The sequence below is a fragment of the Geotrypetes seraphini genome, chromosome 6 (genome assembly GCF_902459505.1).
Source record: "Geotrypetes seraphini chromosome 6, aGeoSer1.1, whole genome shotgun sequence".
Taxonomy (NCBI): Eukaryota; Metazoa; Chordata; class Amphibia; order Gymnophiona; family Dermophiidae; genus Geotrypetes; species Geotrypetes seraphini.
In genome coordinates this window covers 19,825,918-19,851,312 of record NC_047089.1, presented here as the reverse complement: position 1 = coordinate 19,851,312, position 25,395 = coordinate 19,825,918, and the positions used below count along the sequence as shown (strand labels likewise).

Genomic DNA, 25,395 nt, shown 5'->3' with positions numbered 1-25,395 from the left:
GGATCTTGACTTCTTCCAATGACTCTTCAGGCTTTCTCATGAGGGAGAAGATGCTATAATGTCAGGTCAGGGGGCTGTGAAGATTTTTCAGGATGCTTGCATCTTTGCATCCTCCTCAGGTTTCCAGTTCGTTCTTGGAGTCTCTATGTTTTGTATTTCCCTTTTCAGTGTTACTGGTCAGGACAGTTCTTGTAGTCCTTCAGGAACTAAGGGACGTTGTTCCACTTACTGCAAGGTGCCCGAGACGGGGCCATTGGGCAGGCTGGATCCCATTCTGCTGAATTAGTTTCTCGGGGTTACACATTTTTGCAGACAACCTGGGAGTATATTAACATTTTCTCTATGGACTCCGAATCGGCACTTGGTTTGCCTGCCTCTCTTGGAGCGGCGCTTTCGGTTTTGGCACATGCCATTTTGCCTACCCAAGGCTTCACGAACGTTTTAGGTGATATGGGCGGTGGTACCGTTTTGGCGCTACCAGGCGATTCATCTAATTTCTTCTTGACTGCCTGCTTGATTCGGACGACTTCCAGTCGGGCCATTTGACTGACACGAAAAGGGTGATATCTTTTCCTCAGTTCTTTACACGTGCATCTTTGAATTTGCACAGCGCTCTTTTCTCCTGTACTATTTATAGGTATATCTGGGTGATGTTTTTATTCATATAGGAGAGACATGTGTTTCTTTCCGGAGACTTGGGCGTGGGGTCTTGGTCTCAGATTGGTATTCTTCTTCGCTTACCATGACCAAGAGTATGGGATTCTGTACAGTTTCTGGGATCCATATTGCTGACTCCACTGGGGACTTCGGCTTGCTTTCCCCTTCTTACGCTACAGCAGTCACTTTTGTTCCGGTGGTTCCCGGTATCTCAGGGCACCAATTATTTGGTATGCTCCTCCTGCATTACTCTGTATGATTTGGTGGCTCAGAGCAATTTCTCTTTTCAAGGCATGCCTCGGTCTTTGCTGGACTATCTCATGACCACCGACCATCCCGGGCTGTCGGGTTGGGGGGCTCCGTGGCTTCCATCCTCAGCTCCTGGAGTCTGGTCTTCAGAGGCGACTCAGTACTTGTTCATTCTTCTGCTCTTGAGCAGGATCAGGCTACCTTTCTGGAGCTTCAGATCATTCTTCCGGATTGCCGCTAAGGGTCCTTTTGGTCAGTATTAGGATGGGGGTATTTCTCTACTGCTTGGGCAGTAGGTGTTGTACTCATTGGCAGGTGAAGTTGTTCTGCTTCAATGGGTGGACTCTCATCTTCGTCTTCTGTTGGCAGATCCTTTTATGGATCAGGATAAGAGTTTGGATAGACTTTCTCTCCGCGGAATCTGAGCATGGCCCATTTCTTGTATGTGACAGTGTACAGCGCTGTGTACGCTCTGGAAAGTGTGCATGTTAGTAATAGTGTAATCTTCTGCATCCTGGATATTGAGATTTGTGGCTCAAGCATTCTAGCTCTTTTTATGGACGTGAGATTTGCTTGACCTAGACCTCATGGCCTCGTCTCTTAATTCTAAGCTTCCTAGCTTCTTCGGCGGGCCCAGGGAGTGGGAGTTAGAGGGGGTAGCTGCATGGCTCCTTTCTCACTTCTGCCTTCTCTTTTTCAGTGTTTTCCGCTGGCTGATGATGGCTTGGATTTGCCACCTCGAGCTCACTTTCCGGACACAGTATTTGTAGAATCTCTGGATTGGCGGCGCCATCCTTATTTTGCGGATTTGATGAGTCTTTCGACAGCCGGACTAAGAAGTTTCCTGGTATCTCCGGCTTTGCTCGCCTAGGGTCCGTTCAACATGGATATTTGTACTACTTTAGTATTACGACCTAGTTTTTTTGAAAAATCTTGGCTGACATGTAAGGGTTATGCGAAGCAGGTTGTTTCTTCTCTTATCCAGGTGCTACGGACGTCTTCTCCTCTGGCTTCTGCTTCCTTTTGGAGGTTTTTCCTTTCTTGGGTGCTTCTTAACGTTTGAACAACTCCAGAGTTCCTTTTTGGCACAGGTGTATTGCCGAGGGCTTAGCGTTCAATTCCCTTCAGCTTCTAGTGCCATTCTTGGTTTGTTACAAGGACTAGGTATATTGCTCTTCGCTTACTTCTCAGCTTCATGTAGTTCAGGTCCTAAACAGAGTGCGGTATATTCATGCGCCTCTTAGAAAGCACAGTTTGGAGTACAATCTTCACGTACTTCTCAGTTTACCGAAGGCTTCATTTCATCCTTGCCTTTTGGGACTCTAAAGGGCTGTACCGTTGAACATGGGGTTTCTTGTGGCCATGCTTCAGCTCTGCAGTTTTCTATGTTGCAGGCCTTGTTCAACGGGGATTCCTATTTCTGATTTCCGAAATATGGGGTATCAGTTCGGATGGTACCATTATTTCTTTCTAGGGGGGTGTCATCCTTTCTTTTATGTCATGCTTGCTTTTCCTTCCTTCTTCCTGGGAGGAGAAATTGGGAGCAGTACTTTTATTCACTGCATTTTTTGATATGTACGTAGCGTTCTCTGTGAGCTTGGTTTCTAACGACTTTTAGTTGTTTATATCTCCTTTTTGTATTCTTCAAGGGACGCCTCAAACGTTTGGCGGCGTCTGAAGCCTCAATAGCTCAATGGGTCCAGGAGGACATTCTTTATGCTTGCTTGCTGGCAGGGAAGCGGTTGGCGAAAGAATTTCATGACCATTCCGCTGGAGCTATGGCTACTTCATGGGCTCGGCCCAGAAGTTTTTTCCTTGGAGGAGATTTGTCTTGCGGCTAATTGGTCTTCCGAGAGTGCTTTCTCTCCGCATTTCTGCTTGGATGTGGGGGCGCATGCGGTAGGGGCGTTTTGTGCTTCGGTTGTTGTGGAGGCGGCGTTTGCTTCCCACCCAGATTGAGGATTGCTTTGCTACATCCCATTGGTCTCTGGATTCATCTGCTGCTGTTGCTAGGGAAGGAAAAATTATGTTCTTACCTGTTAATTTTCTTTCCCTTAGACGCAGCAGATGAATCCAGAGCCCCACCCTTTCTGGATATTGTCTCTCGGTTTTTTCTTTTGCAACTTTCGCAGTTTGTTATTATGGCAGGTTGTTTTCTGTATTATTGCATTTTGAGATGTGTTATGGGAAAGAAGTTTTTTACATGCTATGCCTATTGCTTGGTACGTGTGCTTGGGCAAGGAGCTATACTGATGAGACAGGAGGAGTGCCAGCCAATAGGACCACCTGTTAATCAGTTTCTCTATCTCCGCCTGCTGGTAGATGTGAGCTATCCCATTGGTCTCTGGATTCATCTGCTGCGTCTAAGGGAAAGAAAATTAACAGGTAAGAACATAATTTTTCCATCCTGTTTCCTAACAGTGGCCAACCCAGTTCTCAAGCACCTAACTACCGATAACCAAGTAGCAAAACAGATTCTATGCTGCTTATCTAGGAAGAAGCAGTAGATTTCCCCAAGCCATCTCAATGATGGCCTATGGACTTCTCTTTTAGGAAATTATGGTTCTGGCTTATATTACTGGTCACAGAATTAGTGAGTAATACAGCAACGTAGAGAACCATTCTTTATCTGGTATCTCTCGATATCCCCTGACCCTCGGTGAAACCTGTTCTCAGTTTCTGTGGGCCTTTTTGACTTTATCTCTGAAGTCCCTTGACATGGTTCAGGAAGACCAAGGTGGTGATGTAATATAGGATGTGGTCAAATTATATGTGTCGGAATTGTCCATTACCAAGCACTAACATAACATAAAACCTTGCTTCACAGCAACAGCTAGATTATTCATATCGAAAGATTTTCTTGTTTAAGAGAAGAATGGGAGGTGGGAGGAAAATCATCTAATCTTCCTGTATCTTTCCACAGGGAGGAATTATTTCAGACAGGATGAACATTTACAACTAAAATTAGTCTTGTACATCCTAAAAAGATATTTTTGGAGTAGGTTAGTTCTGTTTTTTTTAATAGGCAGTAGTCATTTTTTCCCCCATTTGTCATTGTTCTCCCAATTAAAACACCAAAAGATATATATATTTTTTAAAAAATCCAATGAAATATTCTTTTAAAAAATGTACTGCTTCTGCCCATTTCTGAAAGCTTTGAGCTGGAATTGGGCAGATTGAATGAAGGATATTGTTCAAACTTGGGTGTTTTTTGTTCTAAAACACTATCAGGGGCATAATAAATAAAAAAAAACATCTAAGTCCCCTTTTGGCCTAAGTCACTAGATGCTGAAGTTGGCAGCAGGGAAATGTCCATTCTCCAAAAAAGTTCAAAGTGAGGGGATTTTTATTTATTTATTTATTTATTTTGGGGGGGTTGAGAATGGCCTACCTGCACGTTCAGCAATCTCGCCCAGAATGCCACTACCTCTATCTCTACACCACATTCCCAACCAAAAAATCACCCAAGTCCCAAATGCCCAAACCCAGTCCTTTTAGGTGGAGGGGCCAGTCCTTTGCCGAAAAGCAGGATTCCGTAACCAGCGTCTGTCAAAACAACGCCGGTTACAGAATCCTGTAACTGGGCCCCCCCCCCACCGCAATGATTATGGCAGGAGAGATGCCTAATCTCTCCTGCTGTGATTCCTTTCTCCTGAACCCCAAACAGCTGACTGGCAAGAGAGATGCCCAGTCTCTCTTGCTGGCACCCCAACATCCCCTCCCGAACTGGTGCGATCGCGGCAGGAGGGATCCCAGTCCAGAAGGCAGCCATCCAGGAGGGAGCTACAAGTACGCGGGACTCTGCAGCTGATCTTCTAATGGGGTGGCTTATCTACGATGTCTTTAGATAGGCCGCCCCATTGCAGAAATTGTAAAACCCATGTATAGGCCACAGCCTATACATGGGGAAATACGGTAATACACATTTTTTAGCTGTGCACTTTTAGTGGCCACTTGGACAGGCTCTTATCTGCTATGTTTGGTGCACAAGGTGCCAAGTTGTGAGGCTGGACAGGTAATGTGCTGGTAAGACGCATTGTTCTTTTCCATCCTCTTGTGGTTCTGGCTTTCATGACTGTCATAAGGCAGGTTGTAAGAGCCAAAGACAGATGGAAGATCAATACCTCTTTTTTTTGAGGGGGCAGTGGTAATGGGAGGCAAAAATTAAAGAATCTATTCTAATTCTTAGTCTTGTATACCAAATCATTTCCTAAAAATAGAATCTCGATTCGGTTTACATAATTAGATCACAAAGAAAGATCCATTAACATTCATTGGAGCTATTATCAAAAAAGCGATGAAACATAGTGGTTTTTAAGGTTTTGCAAAAGATCTGAAGAGATAAACACAATTTAATTTGAGGAGGTTGTCCATTCCATATTGCAGTAAGTATGGAAAGGAGTGTGAAATTTTACTAATGGACTTGGTTCCTTTCAATGATGCATCAGGGTAGTGCTTCTTTCTGTCTGTCTACTCATCCATTTCTAAGTCAGCATTGCCATGAGCTCCCTATTAGAGACAAATTTTTCCTCATCTCTGCGGGAACTCATTTTCCTGTCCCTGCCTCATTCCTGCAAGCTCCGTCCTCATCTTCACAAACCTCAAACACTTTAAAATCATAAGTGTTTGAGACTTGTGCGGTTAAGGCAGAGCTTACAGGAACGGGACAGGGGCAGCGAGAAAATGCACGGGGATGGGGAAATTGAGTTCCTGCAGGGACGGGGACAAATTTGTCACCGTGTCATTCTCTACTCCCTATTCCAATAACATAATTGAACTTTGTCACCTACTGTGCGCAGTAGACTACTGAACTAACCCATATGGCTTGCTAATGTTCATGATGTGAGGGACCCTGGTGTGGCTGTTCCCTTGGGTGGGTAGGGGGGTGGGCGAGGGGGGGTTGTTTTGTATTCATGTTCTGGATTGAAGTTTTTGTTGGTGTATTTCTTCAAATTACTAAAACAGATTTAAACATAACATAATTTGTCCAGTGGAATACAGTGGGCTGCAAAACGTCAGACCCTTTTATTGTTTAACATTTTTTATTAATTTTTTCATATAACAACGTAATGTAATTTATTTGTAATGTAATTTATTTCTTATATACCGCTACATCCGTTAAGTTCTAAGCGGTTTACAGAAAATATACATTAAAATTAAAAATATGAAAATAATAAAGGTACTTAAAAAAATTCCCTTTCTGTCCCGAAGGCTCACAATCTAACTAAAGTACCTGGAGATTAATAAATTAATTAAAATAAAGATAGAAGAGGGAATAGAAATAAAACATTTTAACAGCATTGAATTAAATTTTTTGGTAGATAGAAGAGAGAAGATCAAAGAGTAAATGCACAAGTGTATCATAAAGATTCATACAATTACCTTAAGTATACACTTGATATCTCCATAACATACTGTACATACAACATATCTTATATAATCCTTACTACAATTTTAGATATCATGTAGAATTTAATAATTTTATCAACTATTATTCAATTATGAATCCCTTTCCCTCCCCTTATTTTGTTAGTTGCACACAATATAACAACTATTATGATAATTTATTTATATTTTATGATAAAGAGAATAAACCTACCCCCCCTCCTTTATCAAGTATCAGACCCTTTTATTTAGAAAAAAAAATTGGTGGGGAAAATATTTAGCTGGTGGTGGTCGGTATGGTTTGTTTTTGTTGTTTTTTTTTTTTTGGCTGCTATTGGCTTTATTCCCAGATAATTTGGTGCCAGGCTATGTTTGGACACTAGCATTGAATATCGAGGGTTCTGTAGCCAGCCATATTTTATCCAGTTAAGTGTAATATTCAGGTTATTATTGCAACCTTAAATAGAATTGGGTATTATCACAACGCTGTCAGTGACTGGTTTTCTTGCCAGTTTGCCATTGGAGGAGTGGGGAAGGGATAAACCATTGGGTGATTTTAAGTTTCAAGTTTATTAGGATTTTTATATACCGCCTATCATGATTATCTAAGCGGTTTTTACAATCAGGTACTCAAGCATTTTTCCTCTCTGTGCCGGTGGGCTCACAATCTATCTAACGTACCTGGGGCTATGGAGGATTAAGAGGGCACCCTCCCTTAATCCCTGCCATGGAGTGCTGTTCAATAACAGTCTACCAAATCTTAAATGTGCTCTGTAGCAGGCATGATGCCTGATATTGAAATAGGGACTGTAATTATATCCTGACTGTCCTTGGCCATTTACGAGTGATTTCCAAAAAGTTTCCACACTTTTTTTAAAAAAAATTTTAAACGCTATTTATTAAATATCTCGGAAGTAAATTACATCACTTTTCCACAAGTGAGCAGACTTTCCTGACTGACTAGTCGCATGACATTCTGCGACACGCCCACAACTATTTCCTGCAAAAATATGACAGTGCATTTTGGGTTTGATACATGCATATCCTGACTTTGTTTATGGAAGATAGACATTCAGGTGCTGGCTTACACATGTATTGGATCTGAATAGGGCTTGTAAAATGAAGGCCATTTTATGCAATAAAAAATGTTGGTTGGTTTATTTTGCTTTTACCTGACTTGTCAATGGTGGGGTCTAGCTTTCAGGCAGACTCGGGGGGGGGGGGGGAGAGGGGGTTAGATAAAAGTGTTTTTGCAAGAGAATACAAGTTCCATGTGTTTGACTATCAAAATAAAGAAGCGTTGGCCCAAAGAGGGAGGCATCTGGAGAGCCCAGGGCTGAAGAGAAGTTCTGGTGGCAGTGTGAAGAGTGGGGAAGGATGGGATGAAGAAGTGACAATGCATTTCGAATACCACAGTAGCTCCAAAGACAACTGCATCTATACCTCTACTGACCATTCCATCACCCTTTTCATAGACACCTTCGTCTTGTCTGGTTAGGTGTATGTGTGGGGGGTAGGCATGTAGGAGTATTGGCACTAACCCTGCTTTCTTAACTTTCACAGGTTGATCACTTTGGATTTGATATGGATCTTACCTTCAAGCAGCGCTATTTGGTATCCGACACTCATTGGTCTAAAAATGATGGCCCAATACTCTTCTATACTGGCAACGAAGGTGACATTACCTGGTTTTGCAATAATACGGTAGGTGTAACGCTTTTTGTTGACATGTTCTGATTCTTTGATAGAAGAGGCTTGGACTTTTGAAGCCAGGCATGATGAATCCTGGAATCTTAAGTTTTAACTGTTTTGTTTCCAATAATTCTTTTAAACACTTATTGTAGTTAAAGTATTAAACTTAAAGATGCAGGGCATATTTTTCCCCCTTGGGATTATTTTGCGGTATTTTTCTCTAGACGTCTTTGGATACTTTGTCATCTGGTAAAGGAAAGGGATTGGGACTTCTATATTGCCTTTTTTGTAGTTTTACAACTACCCTCAAAGTGGGTTTACGTACAGGTATTTCAAGCATTTTCCCTAGCTGTCCTGGTACCTGGGGCAGTGGAGGATTAAGTGACTTGAGCAAACACAAAACCTAGAGAAACTGTTCCACGACAATATCGATGAAGCATATGTGAGTTTTAGGGTAGGAGCACTATCAGGTCCTGGACCTGAGGGGCCGCCGCGTGAGCGGACTGCCGGGCACGATGGACCTCCGGTCTGACCCAACAGAGGCAATTCTTATGTTCTTATGTTAATCCAAAGACACAAAAAGTGGAACAACAATTCCTGGACGCTTCTGGTACAAATGTTTGTTGTTTTCAAAATGTCCAACAAAAAACCTCTTGGGTACAAAGTCTGTGTCAGAGGTGATGCATTAATTTCATAAGAACATAAGAATAGCCTTACTGGGTCAGACCAATGGTCCATCAAGCCCAGTAACCAATCCAGGTCACTAGTACCTGGCCAAAATCCAAGGTGTAGCAATATTCCATACAGGGCAAGCAGTGGCTTCCCCCATGTCTTTCTCAATAAGACTATTGTCAGTGTATGTTCTTCTTGCCTAGACTCCACGTTCCATGGTGTAGGGGGCTGTCTATGCCAAATCTGTATGGTATTGCCTATCTGATTTATGTTAATGATTTAATGATGGGAAATATGGATGTACTTAAATAGATGATTCTGGACATGCAAGTGACCACAATTGTTTTTTGGGCCAATCCATAGCGATGTCTCCTTTTGTTTGTGTGTGTGTGTGCTTGCTTTCCTACCCTAAGGAATAATATGGCAGCTCTACAGAGTTGGCTAGTTGTGTGGGATTGAAAGAACCTGCTCATTCTAACAACTGAAAGAGCGATATCACACCACCAGAAGGCAGGAATGCAGGTGGACTTGCACACACCTTTAAAAGGAACATTGATTTGAATTTGTCAGGTCGGACCCACCATACTTCAATGACGCACAAACTTACAAAGCTATTTTACCCTACGTTAGGCTATGACCGTACGGAAAATGACCATAGGCCATGGCTTTTCGGAAAATGCTGCAATTTGAAACACCCTATGTCCACTAAGTCTATATTTCCGAATCTGTACGGTATGACTACACTGTAAAAGCTGAAATTTATACCTCTTTATGTACACCAAGTTTGTTTTTCCCACCAGAGTTTGTCCTGCTTATACGGTGAATGTACTCTTGTAACCCGTTCTGGGCTCCTTTGGGAGGACGGGCTAAATAATAAATAAATAAACTAATGGTCAACTAGGCCTTATGATTGTACAATAAGTGGGATAAGGCCAGGCGGTCCTTATCTGACAAACGCCATGCTAATGTACTGCTATGTCTTATTGTCTTAATTTGCATCCTTTTAGGGGTTTATGTGGGAAGTGGCTGTGGAGTTGAAAGCCATGCTGGTATTTGCTGAACACAGGTACTATGGCGAGTCTTTGCCCTTTGGAGATCAGTCATATAGGGTAAGTCCTCTTTTTTTCCTAGACCTTAAAAGTAAAAGGTTAAATGTGACCTTAGGCCGGTCTTGCCTTCCATTACAATTTGTCTAAGGGCCGGGTTTCTATAGGACATCCAGCTTCAGAAGCCACCTAAGTTGCTTTTGAGAATCACACACGGGCATCCTATAGAGCAGGGGTAGGGAACTCCGGTCCTCGAGAACCATATTCCAGTCGGGTTTTCAGGATTTCTTCAATGAATATGCATGAGATCTAATTGCACGCACTGCTTTCAATGCATATTCATTGGGGAAATCCTGAAAACTCGACTGGAATACGGCTCTCGAGGACCGGAGTTCCCTACCCCTGCTATAGAGAATCGCATCTGTCCTCACGGACAGACACCTAAGCTTGCCTAATAACCCGATTCTCTAACCGGTGTCCATTTCACAGGCGCTGGTTAGAGAATCGGATTGCCGCTGAGCTTATCACGGCAAGAGATCTCCCTGCCGCAATAAGTTTAACAGCAACCCATTCCCCCTCCCTGTGGGGGGTCTGGCCAGTCGGAATCTCGGGCCACTTCCAGTGTCTATTCAAAGAAAAACCAAGTTGTGTCAATGGTCTTAATGTCCTCTGAGGTACATACAGGATTAAAAGATTACAGCTAACTAAAATCATTTGGATGACCACTGTGTAAACTGCTTAGACATCATAATGTTGTTGCAGTGACTCCATTATAAATCAAATTACAATAATCGGTTTGACAGATCACTTTTGAAAATACCAAAGTCAAAAGAGCTCTATAATAGTCTCCTCTTTATCCAGCTCCTTTAGTAAGGGGAAAGGGGCACCAAGGCCTAGATTCACTAAGCCCACTGATCTTACCCAATCCGTAAGAACATAAGAATTGCCGCTGCTGGGTCAGACCAGTGGTCCATCGCGCCCAGCAGTCTGCTCACGCAGCGGCCCCCAGGTCAAAGAACAGTGCTTTAAAATGAGTCTAGGAACTTGAGTCCAGGAACTTGTCCAGCTTAGTCTTTGAAACCATGGAGGGTGTTTTCCCCTATAACAGACTCCGGAAGAGTGTTCCAGCTCTCCACCACTCTCTGGATGAAGAACTTCCTTACGTTTGTACGGAATCTATCCCCTTTCAACTTTAGAGAGTGCCCGCTCGTTCTCCCCACCTTGGCAGGCCGACCGATTCTCCAACCCTCTGCATGTAAATGAGGGTGATTGGAGGCACGCCCCTCACCAACAAGACGGATCGCTGAGAGCGATCCCAACGCATGCACAGACCATCTCCTTTGCCTGTAGATGGTCTGCACATGCGTTTGCTGTCCGTTTAAAATTTTTTTTATAATTTTTTACTCGCCCTGACTCTCCTGTTATCCCAGGACAAGCAGGCATGATATTCTCACATGTGGGTGACGTCATCTACGGAGCCCCAGCGCGGACAGTTTTTCAAGCAAACTTGATTGAAGTTTCAAGTTTGCTATGCTGCACCACGCATGTGTATGCCTTCTTGCCCACTAGAGGGCGCATCCCCACCTCGTGGTCCTCAGTTCAGTTTTTTCCGCGGAGCCAGAAGCCCTGTGGAAATTGTGCTCTCTCTTTTTTTGTCTTCTGACACCGCGTCTGAGTCGTTTTTCTCGGTCGCTGTGCTTGTTTTATTTTTTTATTCGTTTGTGTGTTTGTTAATCGTCAAAAAAAAAAAAAAAAAAAAAAAGATTTTTTGTTCGGCTCCGGGGGCTCCCGGTAGCCGCGGCCGCGGGACCTCGTTCCGTTCCCGGCCGTTTTCGATTTCATGTCCCGTCCTTTGACGGGCTGTATAAAGTGCACCCGGTGCGATCGGCTACTTTCTCTCACCGATCCTCACCGGTGGTGCTTACTTTGCCTGGGTCCCGAGCACCCCACCGATTCCTGTCCCAGGTGCTCGACCTTTCAGCCAAGAGCTCTCCGCCGCCGTCGTGCCAGAATGGCGGAGCTCTTTGCTGTCGACCCCGCGGAGCAGGCCTCGACGTCGGTTTCGGCCCCGGCCTTGACCTCGGCCTCGCCGAGACATCCTGCTTCCTCGAAGCCGACGGCCTCGACTTCGAAGTCGACGGGGGGTAAGTCCTCTCTTCCTTCCTCAGCTCCAACTTCGAAGAAGCCATCCTCGGGATCCTCGACGAGGGCGGGTGGGTCGTCCTCGGCCCTGCCCCGAGCGTCGAAGTCGGGGGCCCCGCGGAAATACTCGAGACCGAGGTCGCCCTCGAGGGAGCACCCGCCGGCCCCGGATCTACCAGCCATGATGGCGGTGCCGGCTTTTCAGGACTTGCTCCGTGCTCTCATTACCTCGGAGCTGTCCGGCGCCTTAGCGCACCTGCAGCCGGCTTCGGCCCCGAGCGCCCCGGCTTCGGCGGCCTCGGTCTTGGTGCCCTCGACTTCGGCCCCTGGGGTGGTTCCAACCTCGACCCCGACCTTGCCCTCGACCTCGGTCGACCAGCCGGAACGGAGTGTGCGGCCTCGGGACAAGGTGCGGAGAGTTCGGAGGATCTCTTCCACTTCTTCCTCGTCGAGGTCCTCCTGGGGCTCCTCGCCCTCGGGTCGGCCTCAGGCGAAGTGCCGGCCGAGAAAGTCCAAGCATTCTCGCGGGTCTCCTCGGAGGCGCGGTCGCTCCTCGCCGACCGGGGCGGAGACGCTACGGGTCTCGGAGCTCCGCCTTGATAATCCAAGGTTGTTCTGTTCCTCCGAGGGAGGGTTGTCGAGTGACTCCTCGCCGAAACGGAAGGGGCAGACCTCGGTGCCTCGTACCCCGGGGACTTCACACAGGGGTTCCTCGGGGCATAGGCGGTCCCCGACCCCGTCGAGATCGCTCGGGGCGGCCTCTTGGGGCTCTGGGTCTGGTAGGGAACCTCGTTATTCCTGTGAGGCTTCCCCTTCCTTTTTGGAGACGCGGGCCTCTCGATCGCCCTCCCCTCCGTCCAAACCCTCCTCTTTTTCCAGATTTGTGCTTGATATGGGGAGGGCCTTGGACCTGGATCTGGATCTGGTGTCTGGTTCACAATACACCAAGGAGTTTTTGGAGGAGCAGGATTTACCTTCTCCCCCGAGGGAGACCCCTCGTCTGCCTCTTAATAAAGTCCTCCATCAGACCTTCCTGAGGAACTTGGACTCCCCTCTTACAGTCACAGCGGTTCCATCTAAAATGGAGTCGAAGTACCGCACCATCCCATGTAAGGGCTTCGAGAAGGTGCAACTGTCTCACCAGTCGTTGCTGGTGGAGTCGGCATTAAAGAAGTCCCAGCCTTCTAGGGTCTCCGCTGCGGTCCCTCCCGGGCGGAAAGGGCAGACTTTGGACAAGTTTGGTCGCCGCCTCTATTCCAATTCCATGATGGCGGCCAGGGTCCTTAATTATGCTTTCACTTTTTCATCTTATCTGAGGCAAATGGTGAAGGCATTACCCCGTTATCATGGGGTCATGCCGGATTCCCATAAGGGGGACTTTGGTAAATTTATGGCCAACTTGTCACAGCTGCGCCTATACCTTTTTCATGCGGTTTACGACGCATTTGAGTTGGCCTCCAGAGTCTCCGCCTTTGCAGTAGCGATGCGCAGTCTCGCATGGCTCCGAACGGTTGATATGGACCCGAACTTATAGGAGCGCCTAGCCAATCTGCCATGTGTCGGATCGGAATTGTTCGATGAGTCCTTGGAGGCGGCGACCAAACGCCTGTCCGAACACGAGCGCTCCATCGCCTCCTTGGTCCATCCTAAACCACGGGTAACGCCGCAGAAGCCATTTAGACCTCCGCCGCGGCGATACCCTCAAAAGTCTACACCAGCATTCTCGAGGCCTCCGCCCAGATGCCCACCGCAGCAGGGCAGAGGGGCCCAGCCGAAACCTCAGACGCAAGGGGTGTCTAAGCCGGCGCTGTCTTTTTGACGTGATGAGCGGATGGGGGCGGGCCCCCTCCGCACTCTCTCCGGACCCCCTGCCCATCGGGGGCTGGCTGCGGGCCTTTCATTCGGCCTGGACTATGATCACGTCAGACGCTTGGGTGCTCCGTCTCGTCTCCGAGGGTTACTCGCTAAACTTCTCGGCCACGCCGCCGGAACAACCGCCGGGGGCATCTCTTTGCAACCGAACCCAGCTTCCTCTTCTACTCTCGGAAGCCAGGGCCTTGTTGAGCCTTCGGGCGGTGGAGCCGGTCCCCCCAAACCAACGGGGGCGGGGGTTCTACTCCCGTTACTTTTTGGTCCCAAAGAAGACCGGGGTCTTACGCCCCATTTTGGACCTCTGGAAGCTCAACAAGTTCCTGGTCCGGGAGAAGTTCCGTATGTTGTCGCTTCCGGTTCTCTACCCTCTGTTGGAGGAGGGGGACTGGATGTGCTCCCTAGACTTGAAGGAAGCGTATACTCATGTTCCGGTGCATCCCGCCTTCCGCAAGTTCTTACGGTTCCAGGTGGGGGAGTTGCACCTTCAGTATCGTGTCCTCCCCTTCGGGCTGGCCTCGTCTCCTCGAGTCTTCATGAAGTGTATGGTGGTAGTTGCGGCTGCCCTGAGATCTCAGGGGCTGCAGGTCTTCCCCTACCTGGACGATTGGCTGATCAAGGCATCATCCCGGGAGGGGGTTATCTCAGCGACCCGACAGACTATCATCTTCCTTCAACGTCTGGGGTTCGAGGTGAATTTTCCCAAATTGCAGCTGTGCCATGCTCAATCCCTTCAGTTTATCGGGGCCGTGCTGGACACGGTTCGCCTTCGTGCGTTCCTTCCCTCTTCGAGGCTGGAGGCTCTGCTTCGACTGTGCCGTCAGATTTCGCTGCAGCGCTCCGTCTCAGCACACCGGCTGATGATTCTACTCGGTCACATGGCATCGACGGTTCATGTCACACCGTTTGCCCGATTGCATCTGAGACTCCCTCAGTGGACCTTGGCCTCCCAGTGGCGTCAGGATCGAGATCCGCTCTCCCTTTCTGTAACAGTGACTCCTTCCTTGAGACGCTCGCTCCGTTGGTGGACCAACTCTTCCAATCTTTCCGGGGGTTTGCTCTTTCTCGTCCCTCCACATCGCAAGGTCCTGACCACGGACTCTTCGGAGTACGCGTGGGGGGCTCACCTCGACGGTCTGCGGACTCAAGGTCTATGGTCTGCGGAGGACCGTCTTTGTCACATCAATGTGTTGGAGCTTCGCGCCATTTTTCTGGCAGCTCGAGCGTTCTGCCATCTGCTGCGCAATCAGGTAGTCCTGGTACGGACGGACAACCAAGTGGCAATGTATTATGTAAACAAGCAAGGGGGGACGGGCTCTTGGTCCCTGTGCCGGGAAGCCTTGCGCCTTTGGGAATGGGCGGTCTCCCAGAACATCTTCCTGCGGGCGGTTTACATTCAGGGAGAGAAGAATTGTCTGGCCGACAAACTCAGTCGTCTTCTCCAGCCGCACGAGTGGTCCCTCAACTCCCGAGTTCTGCGAGAGGTCTTCGACCGCTGGGGGCTCCTCAGGTGGATCTGTTTGCCTCCCCGGAGACTCACAAACTGCCCCTCTATTGTTCTCGGATTTACTCCCAGGACCGTCTCGAGGCAGATGCCTTCCTTCTCGACTGGGGAGGGAGGTTACTTTTTGCGTTTCCTCCTTTTCCTCTGATCTTGAGGACGTTGGTTCATCTCAAGTCATCCAGAGCCACTATGATTCTCATTGCGCCTCGTTGGCCTCGTCAGCACTGGTACTCCCTGCTCCTTCAACTCAGTGCCAGGGAGCCTCTACTTCTGCCTGTTTTTCCCTCTCTGCTGTCTCAGAGTCGGGGTTCGCTGTTGCAACCCAATCTTCAGTCATTACATCTGACGGCTTGGTTCCTTTCCCCCTGACTTCGGTTTCTGTTTCTCAGTCGGTCAGGGAGGTGTTGGAAGCCTCGCGCAAGGTCTCGACTCGGCTTTGTTATTCCCAGAAGTGGACCAGATTTTCATCCTGGTGTTCCTCGCACCATCTGGATCCGAGTTCGGTTCCGGTGTCCTCGGTTCTGGAATATTTGTTGCATTTGTCCAAGTCTGGGCTAAAGACGATTTCCATTCGGGTGCATCTCAGTGCTATTGCTGCTTTCCATCGGCATCTCGAGGGACGTTCTCTCTCTCTTCATCCTCTGGCGGTTCGTTTCATGAGGGGTTTAGTGAATGTTAATCCTCCTCTGAAACCTCCTCCTGTGGTTTGGGATCTTAATGTGGTCTTGGCTCAGCTGATGAAACCTCCTTTTGAGCCGATTGACAAGTCTCTTCTTAAGTTTCTCACTTGGAAGGTGATCTTTTTACTTGCGCTCACGTCTGCTCGTCGGATTAGTGAGCTGCAGGCTTTGGTTGCAGACCCGCCCTTTACTGTGTTCCATCATGACAAGGTGGTTCTTCGCACCCATCCTAAATTTTTACCTAAGGTTGTGTCTGATTTCCACCTCAATCAGTCAATTGTTCTTCCGGTGTTTTTTCCGAAGCCCCACGCTCATCCTGGGGAGGTGGCGCGTCACACTCTTGACTGTAAGAGGGCGTTGGCTTTTTATCTTCAACGCACCAAGTCTCATCGGAAGGTTCCTCAATTATTTTTGTCCTTTGATCCTAATCGGTTGGGACGTCCTGTTTCCAAGCGCACCTTGTCCAACTGGTTGGCTGCTTGTATTTCTTTTTGCTACGCTCAGGCTGGTCTCGAGCTGCATGGTCGGGTTACGGGACATAAGGTCCGAGCGATGGCAGCTTCTGTCGCTTTCCTCCGTTCTACTCCGATGGAGGACATCTGCAAGGCTGCCACTTGGTCTTTGGTTCATACTTTCACCTCCCACTACTGTCTGGATACGTTATCCAGGAGTGACGGCCGGTTTGGCCAGTCAGTTTTGCGAAATCTGTTTTCCTAAATTGCCATCCTCCCACCTGCCCTTTTTTGGTTGGCTTGGAGGTCACCCACATGTGAGAATATCATGCCTGCTTGTCCTGGGATAAAGCACAGTTACTTACCGTAACAGGTGTTATCCAGGGACAGCAGGCATATATTCTCACAACCCGCCCTCCTCCCCGGGGATGGCTTCTTTGCTGGATATGGAACTGAGGACCACGAGGTGGGGATGCGCCCTCTAGTGGGCAAGAAGGCATGCACATGCGTGGTGCAGCATAGCAAACTTGAAACTTCAATCAAGTTTGCTTGAAAAGCTGTCCGCGCTGGGGCTCCGTAGATGACGTCACCCACATGTGAGAATATTATGCCTGCTGTCCCTGGATAACACCTGTTACGGTAAGTAACTGTGCTTTCTCTGCCGCCCTTCCCTGCAGTGCGAGCCCATGGTTTTAGCCCACGGGTTTAAAGCGGGTTAAAACCATGAACTCGCACTGCAGGGAAGGGCGACAAACAGGAGCAGAGAGCAGGAGAGGGTGAATCGTGGCAGAGAGCAGGGAGGGAAGGGCGGCAAGCAGGAACAGAGCAGGAGAGGGAGAATCGCGGCAGAGAGCAGGGAGGGAGGGAAGGGTGGCAAGCAGGAACAGAGAGCAGGAGAGGGAGAATCACGGCAGAGAGCAAGGAGGGAGGGAAAAGTGGCAAGCAGGAACAGAGAGCAGGAGAGGGAGAATCGCGGCAGAGAGCAGGGAGGGAAGGGCGGCAAGCAGGAACAGAGCAGGAGAGGGAGAATCGCGGCAGAGAGCAGGGAGGGAGGGAAGGGGGGCAAGCAGGAACAGAGAGCAGGAGAGGGAGAATCACGGCAGAGAGCAAGGAGGGAGGGAAAAGTGGCAAGCAGGAACAGAGAGCAGGAGAGGGAGAATCGCGGCAGAGAGCAGGGAGGGAGGGAAGGGTGGCAAGCGGGAACAGAAAGCAGGAGAGGGAGAATCGCGGCAGGGGGAGAAGAGATTTTTTGAGCAGAACAGGTTTTCGGCACAGAGCTAAATGGAGCAGGACAGAGAGCAGGGCTGGTGGGAAGTTGACTGGGATTTCAGGGGGGCATGGAGCAGGAGAGTCGGCAGGGACGTGTGCAAATGGTCCTTGGCAGTCGCTTGTTTTGGGATCGGCCAGCCCAGTTGGTGTTCCTCTCTCTATTTTTTTTTTTAAGTGAATTGCTGCCTGCCTGTATTTGCATGCATGGATCGGATGCAGGAGGAATGTTAGTAAATCAGGTCGGGGTCGCTAAGTGGTCGGGACTTGATCGGTGGGCTTAGCGAATCTAGCCCATTCTGTTTCCCAACCTTTGACAACTGCTATTTACATTGAGTCACAGGGGAATTAGCAGCTGCAACAAGAAAAGAGCGTCTTTTGAAGTCGCACTCATTTCTGGTTCCACTGCTATTGCAACTCCCCCCCTCTCTTCCATAGGCCCTGATCAGGCCTTACTGTTGGTGCTCAAGAAAGCTATTACCGCAACGGCGTATGCTGACCTAGTGCGGGACCTTGAGCGTCTGCGCATGCTCAAGGCCTGCCGGTTCCCGCCTTCTTTGAGATTCTCGGAGGGAACAGCTTTTCGTGGAGAAGAAGCTTTTCAAAAACCCGGACTGTGTGCCGGTTTTGAAAAGCCGTCCGGACCCCCAGACATATCCTCGAAAAGGAGAATATGTCCGTGGAAATCCAGACGTCTGGTAACCCTGAGCATGCACTGATGCACAAGGCCCCGCATCGGCCCAGGACAGAGTATTGACGTCGGCTTTATCGAGTGGTGGAGCGGATAAGGAGAATGATGACTTTCATTTATTTTTCTTTAGATTGCTCCAAATACTCTAGCATTACCGTATTTTCATGCATATAACGCGCGCGTTATACACGATTTTACAAACCGTGCATAACCATGCGCGTTATACAAATTTTTTTTTTTCCATTCTGATCCGGTATTCCCCCTGCGAACCGGCATCCTCCCCCCCCCCCGCTCGCATCACTCCCCCTCCCCCGCGATCCTACATCCCCCCCCAGCACCGCAAAGACAACTCTTACCCGATTGGGCACCAGCACCAGCACCAATGCACAGCATGTGCTAGTGCCCGAAGATCGTCCCTTATTGGGTTGGGTTGGGCTGGGCTGGGCGGTGCGAGGGAGATCCTCCTTCTTCCTGTGCCGGGCTGGACTAGGCCTTGAGCATTTGCGCATGCTCAAAGCCTAGTCCAGCCCGGCACAGGAAGAAGGAGGATCTCTCTCTCACCGCCCAGCCCAGCCCAACCCAACCCAACGAGGGACGATCTTCGGGCACTGGCATTGGCACATTCTGTGCATTGGTGCTGGTGCCGGTGCCCAATCGGGTAAGAGTTGTCTTTGCGGTGTTGGGGGGGATGTAGGATCGCGGGGGAGGGGGGGTGACGCGAGCGGGGGGGAGGATGCCGGTTCTGAGTAGGCGGGAGGAGGTTTTAGCATGCGCGGTATACGCGTGTGCGTGCTATATTAAAATTTTATTACATAAATTTCTGTTCCCCGCGCGCTATACCCGTGTGCGTGGTATATGAGTGAAAATACGGTACTCTGGCATTACCCTGCAGATGGCATATGGAGCGTCATGCTTTCTTCCCTCTTATGTCCTTTTTTCTTAGGATTCCAAACATTTAAACTACTTGACATCTGAGCAGGCCTTGGCAGACTTTGCGGTGCTAATTCGTTACATTAAAGAGAACGTTCCAGGAGCCTGGAAGAGCCCTGTCATTGCTATTGGTGGATCCTATGGAGGGATGCTTGCAGCCTGGCTTAGAATGAAATACCCTGATGTGGTGGTTGGGTAAGGAAAATTGTAGTGCTTAGGTTTTATAGGACAGAGTTCTTAAACTTTTATTTAACAGTCCCATTAGGTGCAATGCTGACTTCCGGGTGTGAACAGACCCTCTCGGAAATCCAGAGAGGGTTGGGCTAATTCGGTATTTGAGGCTCCTAGCAATAGTACAAGGGTAACTCAAAAAGGCAAAATACATTTAAAGGCTTTAATAGAAGTAACTGTGAGCAAATGAATATATCGCTTTTCCACATAGTCTCCATGCAAGATGATGCTTTAGTTGTATCATTCAACTAGCTTCTGCATTCCTGCAGAGAAGTTTATCAGCTGCTCCCGAAGCCAGGTGAGCACCACTTCTTGACTTCATCATGTTTTGTCTTTTGCTTTCCGGGTCGCAGTGATGCACTCATGTCTCGTCACTATTGATGCAAAAGAAAGTACTACTCTAAACAGATCAGCACAGAAGATAATCTTAAAATCAACAAACTGTCCTTCAAATTAGATAACCCAGGGGGAGGGAACTCCGGTCCTCGAGAGCTGTATTCCAGTCGGGTTTTCTGGATTTCCCCAATGAATATGCATGAGATCTATTTGCATGCACTGCTTTCAATGCATATTCATTGGGGAAATCCTGAAAACCTTACTGGAATACAGCTCTCGACGACCAGAGTTTCCTACCCCTGAGATGACCTAACCAACACGAACAAGATCTTTAAATGACAACAACCCCCGTATTCCAACAGCCTCAAAATTCAAACCACATGAGACCAGCTACCCCCAACCAATCCAGCTAGACCCATTGTGACAAAGTACCAGCAGATAGATTTTAGAATGATTTTGAAGAGATTAAATTTAAAGACACAAAACGGCTTCTCCTAAAATACTCCAAAGTATACTGCAGCCTTGACACCTGCCCACCTTAGCCCAACAACCATAGGAAAAATAACCCAGTGGCTTAACTATCCTTTTTCTGCAAATCAGGAGGAGGAATTATCTTAACGCCTGTTCCTAAGAACCCAAAACTCAGCTCCTCCGATGTGACCAGTTATCAGCCAGGAGCTTTCATCCCCTCTATTTTATCAAGTTGATGGAGGATTATGTTGCAGAACAACTTGAATACTACTTACAACACTTCACTATCCTCCACCCTTCACAATCGGGATTCAGGAAAAATCACAGCACTAGTAAAATGTGGCAAAGAACTACTAAGCAAGAGTCACAGCGCAATCATAATCCAATTTGAACTAGAAGACTTCGATCAAATGTTTGAGATCTTCGGTGATTTCGGATTTAGTGGCCTAGTCTTTTCCTGGTTCCAAGGCTTCCTAACCGCTTGACACTATGCTGTACATAAGGATGGTGAACTTCTGACATCTGGCACCCTCCAAGTAGGATCCCCCAAGGATCCTTACTTTCACTATCGGTGTTCAACCTACTTATTAAATCCTTGGGAGTCAACCTATTATCTCACACGAATAAAACATTTCACTTATGCAGATGACGATCATGCTTTCTGTAACAGCTACATTAGCCAATACCCTCACCACTGTAAAAAAAAGTGTCTATATCATAGAAAACTGGACCTCAACCCACTGCCTCAAACTATATAAGAACAAAAACAAATTCCTTTGGCTAGGACCCTTAACTGGTCTATGCTGCAATCCAAGGATTACGGTAGATGATGCAGACTTTCCATTAGAACTACAATCCTAAATCTTAGGAGTAGAAATTGATAACCACCTCTCCACGATGAGCCATGTACAATCAATAATAAACCATTTTTCCTTGTAATGTGAAAGCTAAGATCCATCATCAAATTTGTTATTTATGTATTTTAAAAATTTCTATACCGTTTAAAACTAAATGGATTACATTATCTTACATGCACAAAAATTATAAAAAACATAATCAGACAAACTAATAATCCTCAGAGAACCGTCTATAAAATGATACCAAAAGGCTTATGCAAAGTCATAAAAAGTTCTTCAACCAGCAACACTCAGATATTGTCTAGAAAAAGGCATCTACAAATAATTGCTAATTGCGTCTTAAGCAGTTTTCTAAAACTGCCCTTTTCACATCTTCATAATTGGCTTTCCAAATTTTAGTGCAATCCCTAATCCTATCTCAACTGGACTACTGTAATTTAACACGAGTTCTTTGCTCTAAAATGTTGTTATTGCATCTACAACTAGCTCAAAATGCAGCAGTAAGACTTGTATACAGACTATGGAATCGTAACACCTACAATCCTATTATATGAATCTACATTGGTTGCCCATAACCGCAAAGGTCAAGTTTAAATTAGGCATCCCTGCCTTTAAGATCCTGACAGGCAATGCCCTTCCAACTACTTAACGGAGTTGGCTACCCTACTCCAGGATGCCTCCAACAGATATTCCACCAGAAATTTTTTCTACTTAAAATTCCCAGCATACAATAATATAAAGTCTACCAGGCAAATTGCCTTATCCATCCAATATCAGCAAAATGCTGGAACCAACTACAATCTTGTGACCAATATCTCAGGTTCATAAAACTTCTAAAAGCATTTCTCTACCAAGACAGGAAATCAGCCATGAAGTAACTGAAATGGTAATTGTAAAAGTCCATTTCTAGACTATCTAATGCAACTCCTGGGATATAACAATGAGCCAATGATGACCTACTTGAACTTGAAACTATGTATTTGTAACTATGACCTAACTGTATTAATAACTGTACTTGTCTACCCAGTGGCTTAGCAAGGGTGTGGCACCCCTCCCCTGCCCTCTTTTCCGCTCCTCGCTCCTTACTGACCTCCCCTCCCCTGCAGCACCTTCTTTCCCTTCCCCCCTTCTTTCCAGGCACGAGCTACCTCATGAACTTGCTGCCCGCGTCGTGTTGGCTATCCCGCTAATGTCGCTTCTTGGGTATGAGGCCCGGAAGTGACATCGGAGAGAGAGGCAACCCGACCCGGGCAGCAAGTTCGTAATGCTGCTCATGCGGGGAAACTTAGAGGTACAAGGGAAGGGGGTGCATGCGAACGGTAGGGCGTTTTGGAAAGGAGCGTGGAAGGGCAGAGAGGAGGACGGGTGCCGGCCCCCTACCGAGATTGCCCTGCGGCGGACCACTTTCCCCCCCTTATTATGCCACTGGACCTACCTGTACTAGCAACTCTACTGAATGCCCATGTCAAACCATCTGTTGTAACTTCTTGGTTCTGAAGACCAACAGGAGTATAAAAGATTAATTAATATGCTCTTCAAAGTAGAATTATCAAAATATCAGCATAGGTCTTGTAAAATATACAAAATAGTGTCAAAATAAAAATTACCTAGAATATTAAATATATACAGTACTCCCCCCGATATTCACAGGGGTTCTGTTCCAGGAACCCTCGCGAATTTCGAAAAACCACAAATACGTTTTTTTGCCTGGCAAGAGGCAGGAGAGGGCAGCTGGAGCACCGGTGAGTGAAGAAAATCACTTGCGGTCTGACTTCCCCCCCCCCCCTTCCTGTTACTAAAGTACGGCTACACCAATCAGGAGCTGCTTTGACACGCAGCTCCTGATTGGTGTAGCCCGACTTTAGTACAGGAAGAGGCAGTCGGAGAAAACCGTGAATAAGCAAGTCTGAGAATCATGAATACGCAGGAGACACTGGAATGCGAAAAGTGCTCAGTGCCCTTTGTCTCCTGCACATATGGTGCTGCTAAGTGAACAAGTTTGGGATCATCATAACACTCTTTCGTCCCAATACAGAAATGTTACTGCCAGTTCCGATTCTCTCTCTGCTATCTTAATTGATAAAATTGAAAAACAGTAGCACTTATCTTGTATTTGAAGTGACTGATCCTGTTCCTTCTGTGTATCTATGTAGCGGCCCAGCAGGGAATTTTTTCTTTTTTTTTTGAATCTTTTTCTATTGTGCTTCAAAGTGGTTCGTGCGTGCTCATAAAATGTGCTTAACTTGACTGCTGCTCTACTCGGACCCAAGTTTCCCCCGAAAAGGGCTTCCTAAGGAGGAGATTAAATTAGCCGGAGCAAGCTAGACGAGTCAAACAGCATAGCCGCTGGAAAGCAAAAGCTAACTGACAAAAAAACGCTGAAACATTTTATGAGCATGCATGATGCGCAATAGAAAAAGTTTCAAAAAAAGAAAAACTCCCTGCTACACAGAAGGAACAAGATCAGTCATTTCAAATACAAGATAAATGCTACTGTTTTTCAATTTTATCAAATAAGGTAGCAGAGAGAGAATAGGAACTGTGCTGTATCATTTCTGTATTGGGATGGAGGAGTGTTAATGATGGTCCCAAACTTGTTCTCTTAGCGGCACCGTATGTGCTGGAGACAAAGGGCACTGAGCACTTCCGCATTATATATTTAACTAGTCTTATAGCCCGTTACATTAACGGGTACTAGAATATGTGTGTGTGTCTGTCTTTATTTCTTTCTCTCTCTCTTTCCTTAGCCGCTTTCTGTATTTCTGTCTTTCTTTTTCCTCGGCTGTCCACCCATTCTCCCTTCCTTTTACCTTCCCTGTGTCCACCACCACCCCTTCACTGCTCCCCTTATCCAGCAGCAGCCCTTCTCCCTTTTTTTATCTCCCCTCTGTCCAGCAGCACCTCTTTCCTGCTCCCCCTGACCAGCAGTAGGCTTCCCTTCCTTTTTCTTCCCCCCGTCTCTTCCCCTGTCCATCAGCCTCTTTCCTGCTCCCCCGTCTCTTCCCCTGTCCAGCAGCACCCCTTACCTCACGTCTGCCCTCCGCCGACAGCCGCCTGAAGCCGCGGCGGCCTTCAGACACCAAGAGCCGCCACAGCCGACAGCCTCCGCGCCGCCTGAAGCCGACATCCGCCTCGGAAGAGAGAAAGAGAGATGCGTGGTAAGCGCGCATGCGCACTCCTACCTGAGGGAACCTACAGTGCACGGAAAACGGGAACACGCTGGTAAGAGTGCGCATGCGCGCTTAGAGTTTTATTATATTAGATATTCTAGGCAATTTTTTGACACTATTTTGTACATTTTGCAAGACATATGCTGGTAACTTCTTGAATAACTGACCTAATCTCTTGTAATGGAATCCAACCTTGAACTGAATAGGTAAAGGTGTAATAGCAAACTTGATTAAAGTAACGTATCTTGTTCTTAAGCCAAGCTGACACTTCCTTTTGTTCCGTTTCTAGGGCTCTTGCAGCCTCTGCGCCAATCTGGCAGTTCGAGGATCTTGTACCCTGCAACATGTTTTACAGAGTTGTGACGAATGATTTTAGAAAAAGTGGCTCCGGCTGTTCTGAAAGCATCCGGAAGTCCTGGGAAGCCATTAACCGGCTTTCATCAACAGGTATGAAACCAGCATGGGTTTGCTGTGGATTTGTAAGGAAATGGGCCAATTTTATTTGTTTTAAATTTAATGATTATGGTTCAGATTGGGGTCTTTATCTGAGTATTTTGCATGTCCAACTATTGACGGTCGGTACAGACCCAGGGCTACCTTCAGCATTGGTGAAAGCTGTGTTTGATACCAGCTGGTAGTATGCCCCTGACACTGCCTTGTAGGCAAACCGCGGCTGTCGGGCGCTATTCCTGGGAGCATTCTGATTAAACACAAGTTTTTTCTTCATATGATCTGCTTGTTGTCTTCTGTTCCACATTGGATATAGTAGATTTGTTTGCTTTGCTGTTTCTTTATACAGTGTTCCCCACGAATTCATGATTCGCAAATTGCAGACTTGCTTATTCGTAGTTTTCTCCGACCACTTTTTCCTGTAGTAAAGTCGGGCTACACCAATCAGGAGCTGCATGTCAAAGCAGCTCCTGATTGGTGTAGCCCGACTTTACTACAGGAAGAGGAAGCAGAGCAGACTGCAAGTGATTTTCTTCACCTGCCAGTACTCCAGATGCCCTCTCTTGCCTCCCCTGCCTTCTGAATGTGTGTTTATTCGAAATTCTTTACCACCTAATACTTATGAGGCCTGCATTTTTCATTGAA

The 25,395-nt window shown here is 47.2% G+C and overlaps 1 protein-coding gene across 1 annotated transcript in view; it reads left to right on the top strand.

Moving 5' to 3' along the window:
• PRCP (prolylcarboxypeptidase) overlaps nt 1-25,395 on the top strand; it is a 71,670-nt gene that overhangs the window by 22,250 nt on the left and 24,025 nt on the right. The window contains exons 2-5 of the mRNA XM_033947386.1: nt 7,855-7,995; nt 9,663-9,764; nt 19,249-19,430; nt 24,590-24,747. Of these exons, the coding sequence (XP_033803277.1) occupies nt 7,855-7,995; nt 9,663-9,764; nt 19,249-19,430; nt 24,590-24,747 (583 nt within the window). The remainder of the gene's footprint in view (nt 1-7,854; nt 7,996-9,662; nt 9,765-19,248; nt 19,431-24,589; nt 24,748-25,395) is intronic.